The sequence below is a fragment of the Struthio camelus genome, chromosome 3 (genome assembly GCF_040807025.1).
Source record: "Struthio camelus isolate bStrCam1 chromosome 3, bStrCam1.hap1, whole genome shotgun sequence".
Taxonomy (NCBI): Eukaryota; Metazoa; Chordata; class Aves; order Struthioniformes; family Struthionidae; genus Struthio; species Struthio camelus.
Genome location: NC_090944.1, coordinates 15497732 through 15524927, shown reverse-complemented (window position 1 = coordinate 15524927; position 27196 = coordinate 15497732). Strand labels below are relative to the sequence as shown.

The following is a 27196-nucleotide window of genomic DNA, read 5'->3' as shown; positions in this document are numbered from 1 at the left end:
AATTTAGTAAGTGCATTGCCATTTCTTTAAAATGAAGAATTCTGTCCTCTGGTTTGATAGATTGAATTTGTTTTCATTCTGAGTTTGTCTAATGCTTAAAGTATGTTCAGAAGAAAAACACTCTACTTTTGTGAAGGTGGAGTTTCTAGAAGCACTGTTGTAGTCTCTGCCTTTGGGCATCTCAGAGTTTGGGGAGAGCGTTCTTTTTGCAGGCTTCAACATGCAGTGTTGGGGGCTGATGTCAAGTAGTAGGTGAAAGAAAAGCCCTTTCTGGTGGGAGTTAATACCTTTCTGGCAAGGAGTAGACAGTGACAACGCAACTTAAAACTGCTGGAATGAATTTGTTTGTGACAGAAAGCCATTAGGGTCAGGGAAATTACTTAATAATAACTGATGAGTAATAGGAAAGACAGCTGAAAGGAGAAGAAACCAGTGGTATGATAGCATAGAGACCTGTTCCACACATAGGGAACAGGTTACAGCATAGCAAATACATAGGGTTACAGCATAGCAAATACTGAGAAGAGACCATTAGATGAAACATGTAGGAGAAGCAGAAAAGGAGAAGTAGGGTTTGCTATAAGCAATACCTCGACGTTTAGTATTACTATGTTACCATTTGCTATTCTTCCCTTGTAACATCTGAGCCTAAAGCCACATACAGAAGCAAAAACCTACCACAAATTCTGAAGCTAGATAAACTACAAATACTAAAACAACTCCAATTTTTATTCTAATGCTTTACTTTCTAATCATTATCTGTATTCTATCATCAGTTCCCAGGTACAAGCAGCTTTGCAATCTGTAGAGTAATAAGGGAAGATCTCCACTGGTAGCAAAAGAGATCATGGATAAAGTTGCTCGGTCTGAACTGAGCAGTAGGCATGACTTTTTCCCTGCTTTCAGTTTACTTGAAAATATCGCTTATTTTCTCTGCTGTGCTGCTGAAAGACATACCAAAACCCAATGCTTTGTTCTTCCAGTCCGAGCCCTCTGACCAGGTAGTGCCCAAGCTTGCTGACAGATATGTCTCTTCAAGCACATGGTTAAAACATTGGAAATTAAGCAAAGAGCATAAATTTTGAACACCAGAAACCAATTACTGCCAAGAATAAGCCACATTCTGTGAATGGCGACTGATTAGGGATCAGGGAATGTTAAATAAAGTGACAACGATTTCTGAATGGTCAAAAAGCAAAAATTGCAGCACGCTGCTCTGCACAGGTTCCACTTGTGGTCTCTTGTTAAATTTTGCTTGGTAATGGGAAGCATTTCCTAAACTGGAGAGTCCAGCTTGTTGTCCCAGCTATTTAAAACATATTCACCAGCCACACCTGCCTGATGAATGACTGCTCTGGCCCCTTTATTCGAATCAATGTTACCATTCATGCTAACATTTTTTTTTTTGAGCCTCCTCCTTTTCTCCTCAGCTAATACAGAAAGCAATGAGCTGTCACTTAATGCTGCTGCGAGGCTCGTTTTTACACCAAAATGGTTTAAACACTTTCTTCCTTCTGAGCAAATGTATGATACTTTCTTTAGCCTAGGCCTTTATTTAAACCTGGAAGCATGCAACCCAATGGGATAAACAAACGGACAAGTTAATATATACTTTCTATACCTAACACAATAGGAGTGGTGTATTTCTGATGTTCATTCTGAGTAATAGTTATCAAAAAGGTATACAAGGCACAAATACATACTACGTCAAAAATAGTATTTTTAGAGATCCTCTTTTGAATTCTGAACCAGAAACCCACACAGTACTTAAAAAAACAAACGTTACAAGCTACTGTATTAGTTTGCAGGATTTTCTGCTAGTTAATCTGTATAAAATAAACAAAAAATCATGTCCCAACTCTGTTCCCCGCCAAGGACAAATACTATTTTGTAGGGGAGGGAAAGCTAGACTGCACTTGTTCAAAGAGTAGCAAAGGCTCCTTTGGCCAACCACACTGAATTTATTTTAAGATTTATAGAACATCTATATAACCATATAGAAAGTCGATTTCCAGACAGGCCAGAATGTGATGTGAAGGCAGCACTGACTCATACAGACTGAATTTTGGCAAATAAGGTTTTACCAGCTATAGCACAGGAATTCAGAAACATACAAACATACAGAAATTTTGCAATTTTGAGGTGCTAGCAGTAACACGTTAATAGGGTTAAGCAAGGTTATTTGTTGCAATTTGTAATCCTTATGCTCTAATTAATAAATAATACCTTGGCAACCCAGAGCTGCAAGTGCAGAAACAAATGCATGTGAAAAGAACTCTCATATGTTTTACCGTAATGAAGTACCCCAAGTTGCTTTTAAAAGATAAATGAGGTAAGAATCAATTTTGAAATAGCTCGCTTCAGATCTGCAACACTTTGGAAGTTGCTGTGAAAAGGAAAGTTTAGCAGATTTTCAAATTTCTGGAAAGACACAGGCATGCTATAGAGAAAGTAAGGCCTATGATACAGATACGACACAAAACCTTGTAAGAAAGTAAAGTATTCATACAATTAATAGCCCAAACCTCTGCGTTAAAGGAACATTGGAAGTTTCCAGTGAATGACTGTGACTCTTGCCTCCCAGCTGTGATGCTGACAGTTTGAGGTGCGACTGCCCCCCTCTGCTTGCCTGGTGCTGTGCTGCACTTTATTATCCATGACAGTGACAACAGTTGCAGATATGAAGTGTTTTTTGCTGATGCAGTGAACAACATCGTGCAGTAACTCCAACTAGTGGCTTAAAGCTGTTGCATGCAGATGGCTGGATCTAGTTTAGCAGCCTTCAGCCAAATTGTGTTGGTGTGTTAGGCTTAGGGATCTTCTGGACTTGAAAGTTTTTTCTAAGGAGTGATAGAATAAATCAGAATAAATCAGTTTGCAACCTACATTGACATTAAAGTTTAACAGAGTTAAAATCAGAGAGATTTATCAGCCACTAAGGCTTCACTTGAATTCTCGTGCAAGATTTGTCTTGCTTTCATGAGGCTTCTTGATTTGGTAAGGGAAACCTACACCTTCACTAATCGCCTCAGAGCTCTTCTTAAAATTAATTTAAAATTAGACTCAGATTAGATTCAGATTAGATTGCAGAGTGACTGAACAGCCCCAGCTAATACTAATGATTCTAATAATTCTGTCTAGTAATCCTCATCTGTCTCTCTATTACCTTTAACCTTCAACTCTAAACGGTTTAAGGCAAAGTTATCTTTTTGTTCTGTTATTGAGCAGTGTCAGGACACAGGCTTCTACCGCCTAATAAAGTAAATCCATTGGCACTTGGCACTGGCATTCCTTCCAAAGTGATATTATGCTGCTTTGCTGCAGTTGAATTTGCCTTCCCTCTGGAGGTTCATCTTGATTAGATGCCACTGCCTTGATTAATATCTTGGCACTTAGCAAACATTTTAACTTGAATGACAATGGCAAACATAGCAGTTTCACCCGCTAGAAACACCAAACGTGCAACAGTTTGGTCCTGTGCTTCTGCTATCCTTCATTCCTGGACTCTTTTGTTTTACAGCCAGCCAGCTCAGTCCTGCCTAAGTAGCACTCACTAGACGGCCTATAGGAGAGGATTTTAAACGAGATGAAAGAGAGGAAACCCTCAAGACTTACTGCAGTGTCACAGCAAAGAAAAGGACCTTTGTCAATTATTACGAGAACATCAGAATAACAATAGGTCCTTGGGAAAACTCACAAGATCTACAGTCTGGTCTGATGAAGTCTTCATCAATGTTGGAGTAGTAAATAAGAAACAAATGTCTTCACTGATTTAATGTGTTGGCAAACTCTGCATTGTCCAGATGACAATGTCCAATTACAACTCAACATACCTGTGCCTCCTCAGCCAATCCTTGATTTCATCCCTCAGTCAGAGAAACCACACAGGGAGAGCGCGTATAAATGCCATGGCCATAAGGCCACTTTGAGTCAGAGCTCACAGTAAGTCTATGCTTCTAGGCACAAATCTGTAAAAAACACTTTAGGTCTAATGCTTGCAGAACTACTTTTTTTTTTTTTTGTGATACCTTTTGCCGTGGAGAAGATGAATGGTGCTCATTGACTGGGTAATCTAAAGCTTTTATAGTCCTTGCTGTTCACCCTAGGGTGAATAATTATTTAACATGTACCATTCAGAACCTGCACCAAATAGAAAAATATGTTAGTTTTCTCACGGGTCTTTATTCAGTTCTTACTGAGTGCTTTACAAATGCAATTTTTTTCACAAGATTCCTGAGGCAAGTTAATATTATTACCTTCACCTTACAGATGAAGGACAGAAAGGTAGAGTGATTTACACAAGAATGTTTCAAATGGCCACTATTTTTGGATACTTCTCTTGGGACACCAAGACCTTACTTGAAGGACTTGTTTAAGGCGTAGCTGTTATGGTTTCACTTGAAGCTGGATGTGCTGCCTTTACACATATCTCATCATACGTAGCTCAAGTCAGCACTAAAGGGCCAAAGGATGGTATAAGCTAGGGTGCAATTCCCCACCACGCAAACCTCTCAAAGTCGTCATGCCACGGTCCCACCTTCCTTCTGTTCCCAGCCATATGTTTCCGTTCCCTTGCACCGGCTCTTGTTTGACTCCTTCAATGAGCTAGAGAAAGGAAAGAAAAGAGGTGATTCACTTTCGCCTGCTTTGGCGAGGCAGCTAGGAGCCCCTGCGCCAAAGAGGCCACGGCCCTTCTGACAAGTCGCGTTTTTACATATCCGCGACCAATTAATTGCCAGCAGGATGCCTTCCGATTCTGATTTCCGGAAAAAACCCCATATTCTCCTCAACCTACGCGCCACGGAGGCTCCACAGCACCGACCCTCCCCCCCCCCCCCCAGGCGCCTCAACGGTTAACCGCGAGGACACGCCCCCTCAACCTTATTGGACAGCGGTTGCCAGCGCCCCGCCCACCTCCCGGCGGTAGGAGGCGGGCCTGGCCCGTGGGGCGGGGTTTATGCCAGGCGGAGGTGGTGCGCGGTGTCGGGGGGGGGTGCTGCGCATGCGCTTTACGGAGGCGACGCGCGTGGAGGGTGGCGCGGCGGTTGGTGGCCGTTAGCGGCGCCATGTTCCGGCGTCCCCCGCGGAACTTCCGCGCTCGGCGGCGCGCGGCGTCCAGCGGTAGCAGCGAGGAGGAGGAGGAGGAGGCGGAGCCGCTGCCGGCCGCCGACTCTGTCGCCTCGCCGCCGTCTCCTGCCCCCGGCCCCGACTCCGAGCAGGAAGCGGAGTCCGAGGAGGTGGAGCCCGGCAGTGCCGCCGCGGCCCCGAAGGAGCCGACGGGTAGCCCCGGCGGCCGAAGGCCGCGCCTCGCCGGGGCCGGGCCGGCGCGCAGCGGGAAGGCTTTGCTGAGCTTCGGCGGCGAGGAGGAGCGGGAAGGTAAAGGATCGGCGGTGTCTGCCCCTCCGCACCCCCCTGGAGACCCGCCTAGTCCCGGGGCGGGGGGCCTGTGCCCTCACGGCCCAGCGGCGAGGAGAGCGGCCGGGCTGAGGGCGCGAGCCAGCGCGGCCGCGCCCCCAGTGCCCTCACAGGGGAGGGAGGTCTCCTGCCTCACGGAGCTCCGAGCCAGGCACTGGGGGCTGTGCTCACTCGCTGTCTGGCGAAAATCATCCTTCCACCTTCTTTCTCTGTGGGTAGGAGTAGGAATAATGTATTCGGGATGGGACGGTTTTTGAAAGAAACGCCTGTACAAGTGCTCTGGAGAGGAGGAATTGTCTGTTTTTTGGCTGAGACGCGTTTGAAAGATGCTTAGAGCAGCCTTTAAGCGGGAAGAAACTGTAACTAGAGAAAACAACTAGCATATGATATCACGACTAGTGTAGTTGACGATAAGCATGCTTAAATAACTAAGGCATGAGTGTTTAACTGACTCCTCTGTGCTGCTGCTTATGTGGCTGATGACACAAGGCAGATTTGGGCAGTTTATGGACGTTGTTTACGTTTGACACAAACTATAAAGAAAAATTGCACGTTTAGCATTCTGGTGTTGCAGCATTCAGGAGGCTGAGCTACATAGCTTTGAATTTGGAAATGGTGGATCGTGAATGATAAAACCCTAGAACTAGTTAGACTTAGTGCACTCAGAGCTTCAAAAAGCACAAGCCAAGTGTGCACATAGAGGTTATGTGAAAATTTATATAAATGCAGAGCAGCAAATTAAGTTTTTGAGAGCTGTGGCTTTGCTTTATAAATATGCTCACCTGGATTACTTTATTTTATCTGGAAAGGTGATGAAGAACTTTTTAAAATTAAAAAGCCATCCTTCAATGAAGTAACCTTTAGAATCCAGAAAAAGGAACGCTTACCATCCCCACAGAGAGAAGTTGAGGAACGTGAAAGTAAGTACTTTTTCAGCTAAAAGGGATTTTCTCAATTGGTATATGAAAATTATATTTTTGAAATCACTAAGTGAGGGTGATGTACAACTACTGCTGTTAGATGTCTCTTTTCTGTCAGTTGAACTCGATGAAGAGAAAATATGAATTTAGTGGGTGGAATTTAATATAAATCCTTAACTTCCTGTTGTTAAACTGCTGTTAGTCAATTGAAGTGTTGAAATACTGTACAGTCCAAGTTCAGGCGCCCTAACTGAACTAAAGTCTAAGTGTAGTTGAACTATAGTACATTTCCTGGGGGAGTATTTTGAGGCTTGTGTTTTACAAATGCGGTTCAAAAGTTCTTTCCACTGTATTTACGCTGTTGACACCTCTTGTCAATTCACAGATACGCCCTGATGCTACTGCTAGATAAAAATAAATTAGCTCAAGATAAGAAATAATTTCTGTAGAGATTGTGATTAATTTCTGTAGAGATTGTGATTCAGATGAGATGATAAATTTTTTTTTTCCAGTAACTTCTTATAAAAGTACATGTCATACTCTATTTTAGCAGGTGGCCCATTCTGTTTGGTAGTCTGGTGATTGATTGAAGCTGTAGTAACAGATGAAGAGAAATCTTTTTTTTTTTTTTTTTTTTTTGAGAAATGTAAGGTAATTGGAGTCAAGTGCCTAAAACTTCATAATTCAACAATGACTCTCTGGTAATGATTTATAGCATAATACTTTAAAAGAAGGTTCCTTATTAAAAATGCCTTCTAAATACAATTCATAAAGTCAAGAGATGAACCCAAACATGCCGTGAGTTATCAGAGCATTAACCAGTTGTCATCTGGTAGCTTGTATAATTTCTTCTGTGCATGTAAACGTGCTTAGGGTAAACGTGCCCTGTCCCTCAGAAGGTCACACTAGTTCAGGTCTTACACAGATTCCAGGTAATCTGACCTGTAAGTAACCAGCTTGGAATATGCAAAGATTTGATGTGTTTTGATTAGGATGGGTAGATACTGGTGAGCAACTAGTCTTTGCATCATGGTCTGAGTAGTTACTAATAACCAGTTATGACACATCAGCTTCTGGCAGCTGAAGTCACGAGTCTTATTTTTTCTCCCTTGATACAGAAGTCTGTCAGTTGGGGCCTAGAACTGGCAACACTAAAGGCGCTCATGAAGGAGAGGAGGAAGATGAAAATTATTCTTCACTTAGTGAGGACTACAGCAGCTCAGACTCAGAAACTGAATCCAGCCCTCCACAGAGAAGGAAGGATTTATCGGAAGGTTTGTTTCTGGGATTTCCTTTTAAAAATAGTTATATGAATTTTTTCGTTTGATATATGTGGAGGTAGGCATCTGATTTGTGCTGAATCAAGGCTGCTCCTCTTGTGGAGGAAGAGTGACAGTTACTCTCCGAAAGTACATTTCCTTGCACGTGTTTTGACGTTCCTGTAAAGATAAGTTGAATCCCCCTGCATCTTTTCCCATTGATTATAGAGGTAATTTAGGTTACTAGCTGGTACTAGATGCATAACTGGTTAAATTTAGAGGAGGCGAATCCCTTTCACGTAATACTTGGAATATTTTCTTAACTATCAAGCATGATATTCTGCAGTAGACGTGTGATTTTGAATAAGTGCTTAAAAGGAAGTAAAACCCAAACACTGTGCTTCAGGAAAAAAACAAGGCAGGGAATGTGCTGCTAGAGAAAGCTCAGCTATTAAAAGTGGTTTAAAGAGAAGTGAAGACATCAAAGGCAGAGGTGTCACAGGACGACCAACTACCTTACAGTCCCAGACTGTGAGGGTATAGTGTGGTGCGAGGAAGGGGGAGAGGGAGATTTACTGCGTGACTCTACAACTTGTTTCACAAGGTCAAAATTTACTCCACAAGTTAAAATAATACAAAGCAACAATTCTTATTAACAGAAACTTAGCTCAACTAAAACTCTTATTTTCTAATTACGCCAAAAGTTATGCTAACAATTACTACTTGGTAAACAGACAAAGCTACCTAATTTATACTAATTGTAATTACCCAAATGAATGAACTAGGCAAGCCAGTTCTGGTTGCCACCATTGTCTCAGTGGCCAATGTACGCTCAATCCCAGGGAACTAACTGCGGGAGGGCATTTCCATCCTGAGGGGGTTCTGCAAGTTGGCAGACTTGCTGTCACCTGCAAAGAGCCAAAGATGGCCCCTGGGGCCAACCTATTTATACCCTTCAGGGTATAAATAGTCGTTAAGCCAGTTGTAGTTCTCTTCATGCAGTCCCAGTCCTTAGCTTTTGGCTGTTGCAGCGTTCGACTCTCCTCTGTGTTCAAATCTCCTCCTCGTTGTTAGGACGATTGCACCCACAGTCATGGGGTGAGGGGGTGGCCGAACACCCCCAACAGCAGAATAGCTGCCTTGAGCACTCTGCAGCACTGAAGAAAGGAGTTTGAGTGACTGCGAATGACTGCTTTGCTCTTGCAGCGGTGGTCCCAAGGAGAGATTGCTTAACTTGGGTAAGAAGGAGGTAATTCCAGACCACGATAATTAGCCCTGCCCCAGCAGTGAGAGGAAGCTTTGTTTCTCAAGGTCCTGATGCCCAAGCAGGCCTTATCTCAAAGTCTTGACATCTTCCCCTTCCCCTTTGCAGTTGCAGTGCGAGGCACAGGAACGCAAACTACTTGTAACTGGCACCAGATTGGCGGGGAGGGGAAGCTGGGAGCATCCCCCGACAAGAGGGTTCTCTCCAAGTGTTTTAAATGAAATAAGAGTTTATGAATAGTCAAGAATATGAATGCTATGTGTTTGTTGTGATAATTTATTAACATATGATGTTCATTATAGATGTAGCAAACTTTCCTTTTCAATATTGCCCATACTGTAATTTTCTCAAAATCGGTAGCATGTTTTCATTTTTCTTACTACAATGTTGAGACCTTGACTGCTAAAATGAAGAAACGGTACTGCTTACAATGTGCACACCTTAAGTGTTTTTTTTTTTTGTACAATTAACATTTATGTTTGGTTGCCCATGCCTGTTGTAATTCAGTGTTAATTTCAGGGACTAATATGGATGAGAAATTAGGAAAGATTAGTTTGGAAAAGAGGCAGTAAAAGAAAAACCCTGTTTAATAAAGTGTAAACTGAAGTGGATTATGCATTAATCTCATTTATGTTCTGTGGACATTTATCTTTGGGCTATCAAGGATCAGTAACCCTGCTCTTCTGGGGAGATGGAGAAGAGAGGGACAGGCTAATTTCTTTTTCTAAAAAAGGTTTTGTTTTTAAACTGAGACAATTTTTATGGATATTTTTTCTTCTTCTTATATTCAATATGGCAAAATCATTTTACACTTATTAGAAAAGTGTCTTGGGTGCCCCATGCACCCAATTATACAATGAGCCTATGTTCTGGTGATTGTTGACGATAGGAGCAACACTTGAGTGTTGCTTTTAGTCTTTTGCCTAGATTTTTCTTTCTCTTTGGTTTAGGCAATATTCCCAGTGCAGCTTGCATTGAGGCTGCTCGGAGGAGACGTCACTTAGCCAGGACTCAAGCTGATTACCTTCCATTGGATGTTTTAAACAGTCATCGGGTCTCTCGGAGAAGAGAAAGCAGTGATTTAGAGAGTGAAGATGACACTGATATTCAGAATCTCGATTTTGCTCCTAAAGTGAGAACTCTCAGGCAGAGGATGACTGAACATATGGGTGAGTTTGTGCTATTTCTACCAGTGGTGGTCGCTTTGTTTTACTGGTGCCTTGAAGAATGTGCAAGCTGCTAATAGAGTGCAGCATAAGGTTTTGGTTCTCGGGGGCCTTGGTAGAAGGTGGTACAGCTGGCGCTACAGGTTTATGTCAATGGTAAACATGGGAGTGCTGGGTGATTTGAGAACCCTTTTCCAAATGACACTTTGATGCTGTTGGCTACAACAAGTAGCCTGTCTTGTAGGAAGGATAACGGTTCATATGGATAAAGTTGCTGTGGTGTAAGATGAACTGTCCCACTTCAGTAATTTTTATAAATGCTGTTTCCTACTACTTCAGGGCCAGTCTTCTCAGTGCTCTCCCTGCAATGATGTTATGGATGTTCTTAAAAATTAAAAAAATTCTCCATTCATAACTGAATAAGCCTATTACATGCAAAGCACTAGTGCCTTTTCGGTAGCTTTTTTTCCTCTTCTATCTAGATGAATTTACAAAGCACCAGTTGAGTTTGTAGACTAGTTCTCGTTATTTTCATAATGTTATAAGGACTGTGTAGCGACGGGCTCATTCTGCAGTTCTAATTAATGTTAGTAAGATATTTTTTATCTATATTAGAGTTTACGCTTTAAAGCAGTCAAGGATTTGCCATATATAATGTTACTGTGCAACAGTATTATAGTCCAGCTGTACTTTTATTTACATGTATTATATACAGCTTTGCTTTGAGAAATAAAATGAAGTGTTTTTAGTGGAAGCATAAAAACTTATTTCTTGGTGCTGCGGTAGTAGCTGTCTGAGAAACAGTATGTGGGGGGACTTAGTATTGGTTCTAGTTTTAGGAGTTCCAAAAGCCATTTCCTCGTGTGTTCCTTGCCTTTCAATTGGGAATCTTTCATCTGCAATTTTTTCAACTGCTTCTTTTTGTGCACTAGCATTCCCCAGTAATGACTGCGGAAAACAATTTTGCTTTGGAAGAAGGAGAGTATGGGAGTGGGGAAACTAGATACAAGATAGAATTGCATGTAAATAATGATCTTAACTTTCCAGTGTCTGAGGATGATGAATCAACTGAAGATGAAACACAAATGAAGTGGGAAGAGCAGCAAATAAAGAAAGCTGTCAAACTCTCTCAGGTGATCCATTTTCTTAACCATTGCAAATTGCTTTTTGCTCCTAGGCAAGTGAGCTTGTTCTGGAGTACTATTGTATCTCCTCCTGCCTTCTCATTGGAGAGCCTTTAAGGAAGTGATGTGCTGATTCTTGAAGGAAGAGGCAATTAGAAATAGGGGAAAGTGATACTGAAAATTTGTGATCTTTCTCTGGCTGTTCAGAGGAAAGGTATTATTGTCCACCTTAGAGGTGGCTATCCACATGTGATGGAAGGCTTTCTGGAGAAAGCAGAGAATAAAACTCTTAACTGATTTTTACTGCCATGCAAGGAGCCTTGAAAGTAAAAATATTCAAATACCGCAAACGTTAACATGTTGCGAAACAGAACTGATGATTTCATTATGCTAAATCTCCGAGGACGCTTTTCACAGAGTTGAGCAGGATTCTGTCGTATTTCTTCTGGTATATAGGAAAAATGAAATGTGTGTTTTCTGATGAGTTGCAAGTTTTGTTTCTGGATTGAATCACCTACTTTGATTCAAACTAGGAAAATCTCAGTAACTAGTTCTTTACAGTGTAATGGCCATGGAAGAAGTTGCAGCCTGTTAAATGGGAGTAGTTAGAGGATTAGAAGAAAGGTACATATTCTTGCTGCCGAACGTTAAGTCCGGTATGGTTGGTTTTGCAGCTTGTCTCAGATCCTCATGCTGCACTTGTTTCTGGAAAACCTTAGCTAGTTTACCATAAGTGTAATAGTTTTAAAAAAGCAAAATGTGAAGAAAATACCATTACAACTATTGTTACTACTGCTTGGCTGTGGCTTAAGATTTTATTTAAAATGGAAAAATAATACTAATGAGGTCTCGGTTATCAATATGGAAGCATTATGCGTCACTGCTAGCTGTGCAAGTTTTCAGACCAATAAGAGGGCAACTTGAGTGTAGCCTTAATTATGGGCTCTTTTGTGCTGTTGATATGTATATGTGCTACCCGTGTTTATATAGACTCTATTCAGGCTTTTTTGCTTTGTATTGTTTTTATATATAAAATATATATTTCAATATATGCGTTATACGTTCAGATGATACGTCTTGTTGATATGTATAGTTGCAGAAGGAAGACTTGCTTATGAAAAAATTAACAGCTATGATTCTTGCAGGACATCTGTGATGATGCTTCTCTGCATAAGTCTCCCCCAGCAAAACCAAAGTTTGATCTCTCTGTTTCTCTGCCACCTGTGAACTTGGAAATTGTCAAGAAGCGACTGACTGAAAGGTAAATACTGTATGTATGAACCTGATTTTTGAGTTGTCCAAGTTTCTGTTTTGTGACAGAGTGAGAAATGACAGCTTGTAAAGTCTTTGCCTTGATTATTGAAGACTCTTAGGGTTGTTACTTCATTAATATGCTCACTAGGTTGTGCAATACTAAGAGAGTACTATGGTACCATAGAATACTGCAAGTTTTTAACTTTACCTGGCAATGGCATGTTAACATGCTTATGTGAAAAATCTCTTACGTAGCTTTGTTAAAGGAGCATTTGGATTTATCATGTTCTATCACCTAGCCCCATAGACAGTATTTTCATTTAAATGGCATCAGCTTTCTGTGCTTGCTAGTGTTGCAAAAGAGTGTAGGTACAGTGTTAGGCTTGCCAAGCAAGCAAAACTTTAACCACGACAGCTAGAGGAGCTCTGTCTTACAGTTGATAATCCTAGCCCTCTTCTGATGGTTCTTATACCAGCTGCAAAAATAGGTGAATATTTCCTAAAGCAACAGTGGATTCACTGCAGCCTGTTCAGGCAAACTGGGAGCTGCTTTGATTTTCATGTGTCAGGCTGTGATTCCCCCACCCCCCCGTAGGTCATTGGTCTATGGGCAGCTGAAGCGTCCCATAGTGGAGGTGACAACCTCCAAGGGGGTGTATAAGAAGGACAGCTGGGGTCAGGCATCCCAGGGTAAGCTGTCCCCTGTCATCTCTCAGAGCGCTGAGAAGCAGCAGTTGAGATAAGTTTAAACAGGTAACATTATGCAGCTGAAACATGAATACCTGCTGTGGGCTTGCATTGAGCTCTCTGTGTATGCTTTACTTTGTACAAAACGTCACTGACCCCCATATTTAAAAAACTGCAACTAAATCGTGCTAGATATGTTTGTGGACCTTCTAGGATTTTTAGCTGTCATCACCTAAAAGGAATGAGCTAAATGCAGTAGGAGTTTATGCACAGAAACAAATGTGAAAAATGAGAATAAGACTGTTAGGACTATCAAGAATGGGATACCTATTTGGAAAGTAGCAAGAAGGGAAGGGGCAACCTACTTGACAATAGTAAGCTCTGTAGATTTGTTTAACTTGCTGAAACAATTTTTTTGACTTCTGGTATGGCAGAGCACTTTTTGCCAAAGTTTGTTGTGTTGAAGAATATCTTAGTTGAATTCTTTTCATTGAAAACTGTTCCCTACTTAAGGAAAGTGAAATAAGTTGCCTCTTGGTTCTGTTAATGTTAAAGGCTTCCTCAAAGTAAACAGTCTTGGAATTACTTGGCATATGTAAGGAGAAAAAAGGCGTAGTTGTAATACCTAAGCATTCTTGTGCTGCTCATCTAACAGATAATGACAGCTGTAGATGTAGGCTGCTTGGTTTTATCACCTACTTGCAACAGGAGTCCTCAGTTGGTTTGTATTTAGTTGTCAGCACATGGTAAGTGCTGCTAGCTGCTGCTCTCTATGCTACTTAAATTAATAAGGATAACACAGACTGAAGGTTTAGTTTTACCCAGATTATGTTGTGTAGGCTCTATTTAATATGATACCACAGTCACAATTTGGCTGCTTTTTTTTTTTTCCCTTCCACCTTCCTTCCTTGCTTCCTTCCTTCTAGGAACCAGGATAAAACGTCAGTGGTACTTTCAAAGCTAACGGCACATAAGAGACACTTAAGCCTCCAAAGCATGATGCTTGTCCACACCCCATACTTCTGAAAACATTTTCATGGCTAAACGTTTCAGTGCTTGTCAATTTAAATGCTAGTGCTGTTATTAGCAAAGGCAAAGATTTCTTCCATGATTTTAATCAGAAAAACGCTTTGGGATTCATTAACTGTTAATTTGACAGAAGCTTTAATTGTCTGGATTTTTGTCTTTTAGGATAACATCATTGCAGGATGTGCACCGTGCCCACCAGAGGGAGTATGAAAAATACATGGAGGACATTGAGAGTTCAAAGATGTCTGTCCAGGAGTTAGAAAAGTCTTCAGATGTGTCTATGAATTACAAATTCTACCGGGCCATGAAAACATATGTAGAAAACTTGATAAACTGTTTGAATGAAAAGGTAGGGGGGTGTGTGTGTGTGTATGTATAGAAGAAAACATATACGTGTGTGTGTGTGTATATGTATTTTCAGATCATAAAGTTATATTTTGTCAGTGGGAGAGCACGATTTTTTGTTTGGAAACAAAGGGACACCTCCTAGTTAAAACGCAGTTCTGTTAAAAGTTTTAATGTAATGGGGAACAAAACATAGGGAAAACAAACCGAGTCTCACCCACCTAAAGTGATGATCAAACTAGGATAGGTATACTGACTTGAGCTATCATCTCACCTGGTTTCTGCTGGATGAAAACAATATTATTGGATGAAGTTTTCTGCAGGTGTGATAGCCAGACTGTACTGTAGTTGGAGGGGAGAGAGGGTTACATTCGCTCTTGGGATCTCTCAAAATGTCTCTACTCAGTATTATATGAGAAAAGTAATAAGGGTTTCGAGTTAGCATCAAGTTGGGATTGAATTAGCAGAGCTGTATAAGGATTCATTTGCGTTACTTGCTGTGTCTGTTTCCTGAACTGCTTTGGGTTGCAAGCCTTGTATTTAAAAGGAAGAAGGAAGATTGGGAGAAGGGCAGGAGCTGCCTAAGTTTTGGCCTTGCTGAAAGTAAACTCCTGTTATGCCTTCTAAATATTGTTATCAAATGCAACTTATTGCACTGAATTTTGAGGTTTTTTTGTAACCTTAAGGAGAATAAATGTTAATGAATATATTCCCTTTAATGGCTCTTATTTCAGTTTTTTGAATTTTAAGCAGCATTCTGAAGGCAAACTAAGTGCACCAGTAGTGGCCTGTTGAATGCTTTTGTATGAATGTTATGGTAGTCTCATGATAAGCAATGGCTTATATTCTTCAGTTACGCACAACAGCCTGAATAACTCATGGAGCAGGAAGTTACTTTTCAATCTATAATAATACTTTGCTTGTAATTTCACGGCTCTGTGGAAGTCTGCTGGAAACTTTTTTGTTGTTTTTCTTTTTGATTTTAATTAGTTGAAAACTTGATTACTGTTTACTATATTTCAGGTGACGTACATTAATGAGCTAGAGTTAGCTATACACGTACTTCTTCAGCAACGAGCAAAGACGCTACTGAAACGGAGACAAGATGAGCTGAGAAATGAATCTGCTTATATTCAGCACCTGTCAAGTTAGTATGAAACTTAAGTTGTTTTCTTAATGAAACACTTGCTCTTTGAACAGAAATACACAGTTACCTTTTTGGATGAAATATTTTGTTCTTACCTTTGGACTTTGTCCTTCTCACGTCAGCAGGAGTGTTCGGTTGTATCTGAGTTGAAATTGCATTGCCTCAGTGAGCCCCGTTATATTCTTTTCTCTGGTATAATGTAACATGACCAAATACTTCAGTCAGTTTTGAGTTATTCAACTCGGCAACTTGCTTTTTTTAAAATATTGACTGCTTGTCAATATTTTAAAAAAGAAAAATGCTGTCAGTTTTCTAGTAGATCATAAGCTGGCCAAAGCCTGCCACTGGGGATTCAGCCATGCTTGTGCATGTATGAAAAAGCAGTGTGTTCACCTGGCAAAATCACTTTAATGTGAGAATGTCTTTAAGGCTGTGTGTGTATGCACAAAATGTAGTTTTCAGGTTAGGAGATTACACTTGTATAAAGGGAGGGACATGAGGAAAGAAACCTTTTTGTGTAAGGGTTTTGCCCCAAGTAGAATGGTCTTTTTAATCACCATAGGCAAAGCAATTGGTCTTTTCATCTCACGTTTTCCTTCTACATTGATATATTGTGTTGTGAATCTATAGCTACTGTTCTAAAAACGAAAACAAACTCCAAACCAAAAAAAAACCCAAACAAAAGATAAAAAACCCTTTTAACTGTGCAGACAAAACTAAGATCCAAATAATAGCAACGTGCACGTAGCTGCACCTGAAAGATGGTGGCCAAACGCACTGGTTTCCAATAACTACCAATAGATTTAGTTTTCTGACTATACGAGATGAAGTGCTGAATAAAGAAAACTGGCAGTATGCATGATTTATAAAATGACCTAGTAGACTTCCAGCAGACATTAAGAAGAGAGTAGTGGTTCATGCAAGTAGTTGCCTCTGAAATGGCTTTAAGTTCATAACAAATGAGGCTTTGCTTATGCGATTAACAGAGCTTTCAGTTACCATGTTATTTGGGTTCCTTATTGTATTTAGTATAGTGGAAATGCCACATTTTTCTTGTAATGCTTCAGTAGTAGAATGCAGATTTTTGTATATGGAGCACGCATAAGCCTGCTGATACTGATACAAATGCATGGCCCCAACAAGAAGCAGCTTCTTGCTCCTACTTCTCTGTTGGGCTGAAGAATCAGGCTAGGAGTAATCTAGGTCTCACAATCACAGCAGCCACTTGGATAACAGGAGACAGTTAACCGACTGTCTCGGTAGCAGTGGGGAGCTGACTGGTCCTGAAATTTAAATGCAGTGATTGTGATATAATGTGAATCGGGGGTTTACCATCCATAACATTGTTAGAGTAACTTTGGTTCAAATTTGTTAAATAGTTTCATTTTTGGCTTAAAAACTAAAAGGAAGTCCTTACACTTGCCTTTTGCTCTGCTAGGAACCTATTACGTAAGGCAGTGAGCACTGGAATGTCGTCAAAACCAACTCTTATAAGGAAAGAACCACATCTGACTATGATGCAGTATAATATATTTACTGTGCTTTACACTGGAGACTATAACAGTTGTGATCATGAGGTTTTATTTTTCTTTGGAAGTTTTCCAAATGATGAACAATAGAAGGAAAATGTATGAGAATCAATGATTTTTTTTTTTATTGTTGGTGGTGTTTTGTGTGTGTTTCTGTCTACTGATAGGTAGTAATGACAAACCAACTAATGGTGGATTGGAAGAGGATGAAAAGACACAGCTTTTGAAAATGTGTGAACATCGAAGGTAACTATTACAGCATGACGTGTATATGTACCCATAGCTTAGATAAATGCACTTTGGATTGGTTTCCTGTCATTTATCCAATTTCTGTCAAATAGATTAGTTTTCAATAAGCTTCCTCCTGCATACCTACCTGAGGAAGGATAAATAATCTGAGTTCATTACAAAATACAGGACTTGCAGACGGCAAGCAAGAGGGTGTTTGAGAGAAGTTGATCACCATGAAGGCATGTCTAGCGATGATGAGCTGCCTCCAACAGAGATGACTGAGTTCCAGAAAAACAAAGGTTGGTGACCGTCTTAATATAACGTACTAGGACAAAACCTCTATCTTTCTGATTTTTTTAACTATTTTAGAAAAGGTGAAGAAATACTGCGTCTGAATTGCATATTAGTTCCGTACTGTAGAAAGGGAATACATCCAAGCAATCCTGACTAATTACTTGGAGGGAGGCTATAGCTGTATGACTGTAGATTTCTTTCAGTGTGAGTTTGCCATGGTGGCATTACTCATACCTGATTCAATCTGAAATAAGCTCTGTTAAATTATGCCAGAGTGGTTCCGGCATTACTTGATGTAGATGTCTTGCAAAACACTTGGTGTGTTTTGTATAGTCAGTTTTGTTTTCTGAAGACAAAGTAAATTAAAGGATGTTCTTATCTTGAGTAGGATGGGGAAAGGCACAACCAGTACTTTAAATGTGATTCTAAAATATCTTTTCTATAGAAGAAAACAGAAGGGTTTTCAGGTCTGAAGTTATAGCAATCCATAGTATAAATCTTGAAAGATGGTGGCCATATAAATCTGTGGAATAGTTCATGAAGAAACTTGCATTTTGTGGTCGTGTGCCAATAGTTTGTTTGTGTGGTTTTTTTTTTTTCCTCTTTCTGAAATCAGTTTCTCCACGGACTCTGTTTTAGAGTCCTCTTCTGTGTCAGATACGTAAAAGAAATGACAACTGTGATTATCATATAGCTATTTCTTGTATCCTGTAGCTACATAAACTCTTCACCTGATATGTCAGTAAATGCTGTGATTGTTTCTTTTTCTTCCCAATGAATGTTATCCACAGATAATATATTAGAGGATAGTAGGAAAATCTTTGAAGATGTTCATGCAGATTTTTGTGACATCAGAAAAATCCTGTTGAAATTCCAGGAGTGGAAAGAGAAGTTTCCTGATTCTTACTGTGATGCCTACATCAGTTTATGCCTGCCAAAGCTTTTAAATCCGCTGATCAGAGTTCATTTAATAAATTGGAATCCTCTGGAGGTAGATGCATCAGCATACTTCTTTTTGTTCAAAAACTGTGTGTGTGTGTGTGTGATTGTTGGCCCCTACGGTTCTGGTTACTACACTGAAGCTGTAGTCAGTAAAGCCTCTTATTATGGACCTTACCATCTTCATGAACCGTTCTGTCATTTGTGTCTTTGCTGATAGGTGAGATGTGTGGGTATTGGTGGCAGCTCAAAGTATGTCTCAGCAGAAGCACGCTGTTTGCAGTGAAGATTTCTTCTTCACTGGAATTTTGTCACATGAGTAGTAGGAGGCTTAGCAGAACCTCAGATAAGTGCCCTAAGCGAAAGAAGAAAGTCCATTTCTTCTTGTCATTTTTTCTGTATGTCGTTTTTGTCTGTGTTGCAATAATACTGAAGAGATGTAAGCTCTTTCTAGTTATGCATAGCACAGTACATTAGAAATCAATACTTCTTCCTATCTTTCTAATAGAAAGATAGTACGTTGCTCTCAGACTTGTTGAAGTGTGTGGCTGGAACTCTTTATAGCTTTCTTCTGTTACCCCAAGTCCTTTTTGCAACACCCCTTGCAAGAAAGGAGTTCTTTGAAGTCATTTTGACAGCACCAGCCTTCAAGCCCTAATTCTAGTTTAGTTTTCCTGATTCGCTCTTTTGACCTGTTCAGTGACTGGATAACTACTTAAATTGCTAAGTGGGGATGTCTGTGGTAGCACTAGATGTATTTTTGCATAGAGCTTTTCTATCAATTCTGATCAGTTGCACAACTAATAGGAATGATCTTTCAGCAGAATTTCACAGAGCTGGAAGAGATGCCCTGGTTCAGAGCTATAGAAGAATTTGATGATGCCAAAAATATGTCCGGGTTGAAAGAGGATGATGATCCTGATAAAACGGTCTTGCCTAGAGTGATTGAAAAAACGATTCTTCCAAAAATTACAGGTATATTAAGGTTGTCTTAAATTGCAGGTAGGCAGTTCAAACCTTGAAGAAAAGATAGTCATCGAGTATTCGTAGTTATAATTTGAAGTGGTGTTTCCAACACGTGGTGGTTACCTTCTTCCGCAGAGCGAGGCTAAGGTAGACACGTGTTAAGATTATTGTAAGTGAGATTCTTTTTAAAAACTTACTTATTTTGTATGGTAATGCCTTGAAACTAGAGCAGATAACCATTTGCATATCATGCTCAAAATAAATTCCTATTTTTCAGGCTTTATAAAGAATGTGTGGGATCCTTTATCTACTTCACAGACGAAGAACCTTGTACAGCTTTGCAAGAGCATCTTTGAAAAGCAAATTCCCTCCAGAAATGAACACAGTCGAGCAAAAGAGGTAAAAGGCACTGTGATACTGGACAAGGAGAGGAGGGAAGGAAGGAAGGACTTGGTGCGTTGCCTGTGCTTTTCATGTGTGCTGCTGTGTGTGTTTAGAACATTGTCCTGAAGTTGTTAACTCCGATTGCTCGTTTGTTTTGTCATTTTATGGTGAGAAAAATTCAACAGTTAATAAGGATCATCTGAGCGCTAAAAGTTTGAAGGTGATGAGAGATGGGACTATCTTTGGGCAGAAATTGGCTCCTCTTTACCTAGGAAGAATCTAAACAAGATCTAATTTTGCTCTTCTACAAAAATAATAGTTAGAATTTCTAGATTTCTTTTTAATTATTTTTCAAACCTTGAGTTTAAATGCTAGTAATACTCCGGTGTCAACTCTTTAAGCTTATATTTATAAGGTAGTTCTAGAATGGTAAAAACAGCAGTTCTTCCTTATTCTTTTTTACAGAAGAAAATTTTATTATTTTAAAAAGCCCAACAGGATAGTATTAGCTAGGAAAAAGGTTACTTCAGTAGTCTTTTAGTACTCTTTAACAATTACCTTTGTACAGTTACGTCATTTATGATGCGCTCTAGTAGCCTGATTATGGTTTTATTCTCATGTAAATCTAGAGTTTCTCTAGCATAAAAGTGGTGATAGAGTGGCGTTTTTGGCCCTTGATATGAAAAGAAATGTTTGTGCCTTCCAACGGGAGTGTTGCTTTGAGGCCAAGATTCGAGAAGTCAAGTGGTACCACTGACATTATCCATGATGTTGTTTGTGCAGGAAGTAAGGTAAAACAGAGCTTCAAACAGATAAAAACAAAAAGTGCAGCACAAAACCCAAGAGCTGCTAGGAGACTGCCAAAGCCATGGCAATGAAAACATTACCATACTATTCTAGCTGTGGTGAAACCTTTTGCATAGGATCATCATAAAAAGCTGTAAAATTCTATCTGTATAACTTATTTTATTGTTGATCTTTGTATGGCTTTGCTGTTGCCTTGCGAAATAACGCTCATCAAAAGGCCTTGTTTAGGGAAATAACTTCATCTTAAAACCTCTCTAGGTGACCCCTACGGATAACTAGAGCTGGGATCTGTTCACAGCTGTTTTTAGTATAATCATGATCTGTGTTGTATACAAAAGGCAGCTGTACATGTCTAACTAGTATATTGTATTTCTTAAGGTGGACTGAATAGCTCTCTGAACTTGTTATAAACAAAAGCTGAAATCTTCTTTTCTTGTGAGGAGACATTAATAATAATTTTTTCTTTGTTCTTAATAGGATTTGATAAGTGAAGTTGTCCTAAGAATGAAGAAGTCTATAGAGGAAGATGTCTTTATTCCTCTGTATCCTAAAAGGTAAGCTGATTCTGTGGCTGTTTTTCTCCTGTTTTATACCTCTCTCCCCCACATAGACTTATTTATTACATAAGCAAAATACTGTAGACACTGTTTAACATGTAATGGAACAGACATGCCTTCTACTGTTTTACTGTAAGTAAGACTTCATAAACTTACTTGTGTTTACGAACTCGTTCTAACTGGAATAACCCCACTGACTTAATGCTTTTTTTGCTCATGTAACTAAGTACTTTCTAGTAAAGGAGGTCCACAGTCCTGTTTTGTTATATTAACTTAGATATAAGGGTCTGTGTTAGTTTAGGCGGTCTGCTTTTTCCTCTTGATTTCTCATGTTCCTAAAATACTATTTATATTGTCGATGCTTATTAGTAGGCATTATTTCAGAGATAGGAACTAGTGAGACTCTCTGAGAGACTTGGGGTTAAGGAGCTTTGCTAAAGCTCATGTGGCATGTTTGATTCTAAGCAATGCTGTATTGATATGAATCCATGAAATGTAGACACAAGTGTTTCCAATTCCTGATTTTATTGGAGCTTATTTTATAGTAATTGTATTATGATGGGCTCAAATTCACAGATTTTCCCCTAGATCTTTATTCTGAGTGTGCTTGTCAGTGCTGAAAAAGATCCAAAACTAACATTCATTAGCATCTAAGAGATCAATTGCCTGGCGTGCTTCTCTTAAAAACACAATTAAAAACTTATTTTGCCTTTCTTCTTCTTTCTGTGACCAGCGCTGTGGAAGACAAGTTGTCACCATGTTCAAAATTCCAAGAAAGACGGTTTTGGTCAGCTGTTAAGGTAAAGAAAATATACCCAGTTTGTTTTGATAATCACTTTACTTAAATATTCTTCAGTCAGCCAGGAAATATATTTTCAGGCAAGTCTTATTCCTGGGAGATAATACATTTTTTGTTAGGATGGATAGCTGTTTTTTCCCCAGTGAGCGTTGTGTTCTGTACAACCTGCATGTGAAGGTTTAAGAATGAACTGTGAATGAACATTTTGCATACATATCTTTCAGTTTACCCAACTGATACATCTTCTGCAAATGTCTCTGATGGAACTACCTATTTCTATTTGTTTCTTTATTTTTATTTTTCCCCTTTTTTTGAGTGGGCCAGCCAGACCTGGTGACTTTTATGCCTTCAGACCTGTTAGTCACTCTGCTAAAAGGTTCTGTTTCCCCAGTACGTGCATACTTGTGCGCATGCTGCTCTTAATGTAGGCTATAGCCATTGTATGTTCGTATAATCACGGCAGCATAGTTTTACTTTTAGGATGCTGAGGTGGGAGTTTCTGAATACTTGATTCCATTTCCACTTCAATGTGTTTCCTCTAGGGACAGGTTTGGATTCTTACCTGAAGGTGGGGTTTAGATGCATTAAAAAACACTAAAATCTCCTGCCTTCCAGGATGCCTAGCCCTGCATAGGCTTGAGCTTCTATTCCGTGAAAAAGCATGAGAAGTTACATATGTTGAGGACAGTTGGCAAAGAACTTGCCACCTTTGCTGCTGGAGTGAGCTGCTGTGCAGGAATCTGTTGTGGCCAGAGGAAGAGCAGGCAAGAGGGAGCGTAACACTTCATGGTTTGGGTGCTCAGTGAAGACAACAGGGTATACCTAAAATTCCGGTCCCACCTTGTAGGATTGTGTACACTTTTTGCCTAAGAAAAATCTATAGTGTCAAATACATACATGTTTCTGGAGGTTAGACCTGAGGTCTTTCCCTGCAAATTAAAGTTGGCCTTTTGGCCTGCGATTTCTGTCTTCCTTGCCACTGTGGCCACTATCACCCTTCAAAGGGGTGATAGTGGGGAGCAGTGAAGATGTTCCTGCTCCGCATATCTGTTGACTGATTGTCTCATCACTTTTTCTGGAGGTGTGAGTTCAGTCTCCCCACACCGAGTAGTACTGCCCCTCATCTATGTTAAATGCTTGGGACACGCTATCTATACTAGTAACTCAGTTGTGCTTGGGACTGTTCTCTGGCACTGTGACCTGTTGCCGTTGTGCAGCCCGCATTCATACTATCAAACCTCATCTTTCAAGACACGTAGTGGTCTTTAGACTGCTCATTAGGAATGGCCTTTAAACCATGCTCAGGAATCGTTTGGGAGAGTACTGATTGGCCTGAGCAATAAGTGAGCCAGGAACTATTCTAATGTAAAAACGTAGATGAAGCATAGTGTTCGTGCCCTGGTATTGTCTAATTTGCCTCAGATAGCAGGTAGCCTCAGGGCTCAAATGTGCTTCTTGTTACTATGCTGTGTATTTTACTGGTTAACGTTGGTCAGTGAAAGTGCTGCTTTTTCTTTGATCTGTGTTGTTAGCTCATGCACTTTAATGGAAGCCTAATATCAAATACTCCAGAGAAGTACGTAAAGGTGCTAGGCTTTGTGAGTACTTTTTGAATGGTGCCCTCAAAGATGACATGCTGTGACTGGGGGGGTAAAATATCTTGAGGTTACCAGTCACTTTGAAATGAATCTATTCTGAGTTTAGGGCAAAAATAGTCAAGTTCTTTACACGAGACTCAAAAATGGTGATAACTATAAAGATTTATAATTCTAAAGATTTACAGAGACAACAGAATAAAAAACCCTGGGTTACTAATAATGCTGAGATAAAACATAACGCAAAAAAATCTCTTCTTCGTGCTGCTGCGGACCACGGCTGCTTACCTCACTCATGTTATAAGGGACTGCATGCAGTTTCATCCTGACCACATGTACTAACTTTTTGTTCTTTTCTCTTGGACTCTCTTAAGGGTTCTCTTGCAATTGGATGTCACTTGTTACTGGTCCCTGTTCCTTGTAAGGAGTTGTCTTAATGCTCCTTCTGTTTTTCCTACTTTCAGATTTGACTGCTAGCACTTCTGTGAAAAGAATAAAGCATAGTCTTTTTGTGTACTTGGGCCTTAGCTTTAGTAATTTGTTAAAGGGTAAAATGCGCTTCCTTATCTCAGGAAGTTACATACACATATGAGTGTACAGTAGAATCAATTATTATACTTGATAAAATTATTTACTATGTAAAGCTTATTAATGGCTACCTGACAGCAATAAATTGCTTTCAGATTACAGTAAGTATGAGGAGAGTGAATCTTGTTTTTTAATTTATGTTAATTGGATCGGATGGACTTCATATGATCTTCTTTCTTAAAAAAAAAAAAAAAAAAAAAAAAAAAAAACCCAACTTATAGTCCTGTGTTTTAGCGTACCTCCAGTCACCAAGTATGCATATTCTATGTTTCTTCATTAATGTAGCTGCTCTCCAATATTCTTCTTTGGGATGGAATTGTACAAGAAGATACAGTCTGTGATTTAGGACTGAGCAAGTTGCTGAATCGATATCTTCTTCTGAACCTCTTAAACACACCACCGGGGCTGGATAACTTAGAAAAGTGTAATAAGGTAAAAGATTAATATGTATACATTGGAAGACGTTTTGTACTGAAGGCTCCTTCATGAAGAAGGATCTAGACTGAAAATGGAATATAATCATTCAACACTTGAAAAATCTTGTATGACCTTGATGCATAAGTGTTTTTGGAATAGCTACTTGTAATGGTATTGTAATGGTTGGGCTTAGTTTTTTGTTTTGTTTTGTTCTTTAGCAGTAGTAGCAGTATCCCCAGTACTACTGATAACTGAATCCACTAGAAGGAAAAATCCTTGTCAAGTAAAATGATGTGACCTAGGGGTGTGGTATTTATTTATTTATTTTTAATTCTTTCTAATATGCTTCGGTTGAAAAGGTGGTTGCATGCCTCCCAGAAAGATGGTTCCAGCATCTTAGAAGTGGAACAACTCTCCCCCAGTTGGTGAACTTCAGCCAGCATTTGTTGCAGTGTGCCCACACACTGCACAAGAATAACCACAGGTAATAGCTATGGCATTTCTTGGGACTCAACATTTTTTGATATGCTTTGTGTCAAATATTTCTTAAATTCGTTATGGCTCAGAAATTTTACACTGTAAAGGGTGCTCTCATCATTTATAATCTTGCCATCAATATATGAACAAACAAACTTTTGTAATGTATACACAATTTCCTTTTATTCTATGTGTGTGTTTGTTTTATGTTAAGGCAAGACTTAGACAAGAATTAAGTGCAGTTCCAAGAATTAAGTACCAGTTCCTGATACTGGATCACGGACAATGTGAAGTCCTACATGACGCTGCTATCAGAATATTAGTGACAAAAGAGAATTGCAAATGTTTCCAAACATTGTAGTAACTATCCAGGTCACGTTTCTCTGTTTGCATTTTAACTTCTTCAAATCAAGAATAGATGTTAGCAAATAGTGTAGTTATCAAAACACTGAATATTTTGATTAGATTAATTTTGGTCTCTTAAAACAAAAGATGCAATCCATAATGTAAAAGAGTGAAAAACTTGTGCTGCTCTTGTGTAACCTGATAATTTGAGGCTCTAGGCTTTGTTTGGATAGCATTACTTTTCAGTGTAGCAAAGGTCACCTGATGAAAAGTGACCAAGGAAAGATAGCTGACTTTTTTTATTAATAAATGTAAAATGTACTTGGAAGCCAGGTGCAAAAATGTGTTAGTATGCTAACTTTTTATTTGTTATTTTGTACAGGGATGAAACAAAAGATGTTATTCTTCTGCTGGTGAAAGTCAATGCTCTGCGTATTGTCGAAGACTTTATTGAACAGTACAAACTTGAGCACCTTAAATCCATAATTGAAAAATAGAATTTTTTGAAACAGCATTTATATTACTGAAACAAGCCTGATATTCATACTAAAATAGTTTAATATTAAATTTATTGAGTGGGCTGGGCCCACTCAAAGATGTAGCAGTAATCATTTGACCTCCCTGTTTTTTGTTAAATACTTCAGCAGTTTTTACCAGGTTTGTCTTGAACTGCCATCTTACTCCTGAGTTAAGGAGTGTGTTTTTTTTTTTTTTTTTAATTACAGTTTTCATAGTAAAGTGGTGTTTAAGGCCCTCTGAAATGTATGAAAATGCATTATTACTCTATCCTTTTTGGAAGGATTATAGGAAACATGAGGAGTGCCTGTGAAGTTGATCACTGCACTGCTATTCAGTGGACAACTTTACAAGGCATTTCCAATATGTTGCTTAATACCACTTTTTGTCTCAGCAATCATTGAGTCCTAACTTGTGGTCCACAGAGATTTCCCTAGTTGGATGATCTGTAGTGAAGATCATGTCCAGTGTGTATTGGATAGAGTTTTGTACTTGAGTGATGCAAACTGAACTTTTGTGCACAGACCTGGAGTTGCCACGCATGATGTTTTATCAGACTTCTGGTAGACTGGAAACTTCTTGAGAAGAAGCACAAGAACAACTTCAGTTCTGTAACTGAAGTTCTAGGAGAGTCTTCCTTTTGCTTCCCAGTAACATTTGCCAAATCGTATTTCATCATAACCAAATTAGATTTTAATGTTTTAGAATTTTGTATATTTGTAAAAAGTATTATACTAAAGAATAAAAAAGATGCTTTATTACATCAAAACTTGTGATGAACTACAGTTTCTGTGCACTTGTTTGTATTTTCCCCAAATTTTCTGGGACGATAATTTAATTCTTGCAGACTTGTTCTCTGTGCCCTTTTGTATTGTTTTTTTAAGTTATAACTATTTTTTTTGTAAAATATTTTAATTGTAAATAACTTTGATCAAAGTTTTAGACAAGAGATGGCTTGTAACATAATTTTCGTTTGCTTTTATTTTTAAAACAAGTAAAAATATTTTGATGGTTAACATGTGACTCTTCCAACAGTTATTTCTAATAACATTCTCATAATGTGTTAAAGAATTATGAGAGAAAAGTAGTGTCCTGAAGGAATCATCTTTCTGTACTTTGGGTGAAGTTGGTGACCCTTTGCT

General features: G+C 39.3%; 1 protein-coding gene and 1 long non-coding RNA gene across 5 annotated transcripts; one reads left to right on the top strand and one right to left on the bottom strand.

The window, feature by feature from the left end:
• LOC104151469 (uncharacterized) lies at positions 1 to 4864 on the bottom strand. Its single transcript, XR_011139976.1, has 4 exons — positions 4796 to 4864; positions 4509 to 4605; positions 4029 to 4140; positions 1 to 2840 (listed from the first exon to the last, which is right to left on the bottom strand). It is a non-coding gene; the product is annotated as an uncharacterized lncRNA (long non-coding RNA).
• Positions 4865 to 4988: 124 nt separating this feature from the next.
• Positions 4989 to 27070, top strand: GCFC2 (GC-rich sequence DNA-binding factor 2). 4 transcript variants are annotated; one of them, XM_068937030.1, is made up of 18 exons: positions 4989 to 5376; positions 6225 to 6335; positions 7454 to 7609; positions 9809 to 10027; positions 11072 to 11157; positions 12294 to 12409; positions 14281 to 14467; positions 15487 to 15610; positions 17307 to 17385; positions 17557 to 17669; positions 18456 to 18655; positions 19425 to 19578; positions 19847 to 19968; positions 21238 to 21314; positions 22051 to 22117; positions 24585 to 24731; positions 25076 to 25200; positions 25921 to 27070. In XM_068937030.1, exons 1-18 carry the CDS (start codon positions 5067 to 5069, stop codon positions 26033 to 26035), a joined length of 2508 nt encoding a protein of 835 aa, XP_068793131.1. In that variant the 5' UTR covers positions 4989 to 5066; the 3' UTR covers positions 26036 to 27070. The 4 variants fall into 4 exon arrangements, with proteins under 4 accessions (XP_068793131.1, XP_068793132.1, XP_068793130.1 ...); XM_068937031.1 differs by having other exon boundaries at positions 4996 to 5376; positions 19428 to 19578; XM_068937029.1 differs by having other exon boundaries at positions 5002 to 5376; positions 19428 to 19578; positions 19847 to 20022.
• The last annotated feature ends 126 nt before the right edge of the window (positions 27071 to 27196 follow it).

Coding starts and splice junctions, on each gene's coding strand:
- GCFC2 (XM_068937028.1), top strand. CDS start 5,067: ATGTTCCGGCGTCCCCCGCGGAACTTCCGCGCTCGGCGGCGCGCGGCG. Junction 14,468..15,486: donor TAAACTGTTTGAATGAAAAG/GTAGGGGGGTGT, acceptor ACTATATTTCAG/GTGACGTACATTAATGAGCT. Junction 17,386..17,556: donor AAAATGTGTGAACATCGAAG/GTAACTATTACA, acceptor TACAAAATACAG/GACTTGCAGACGGCAAGCAA.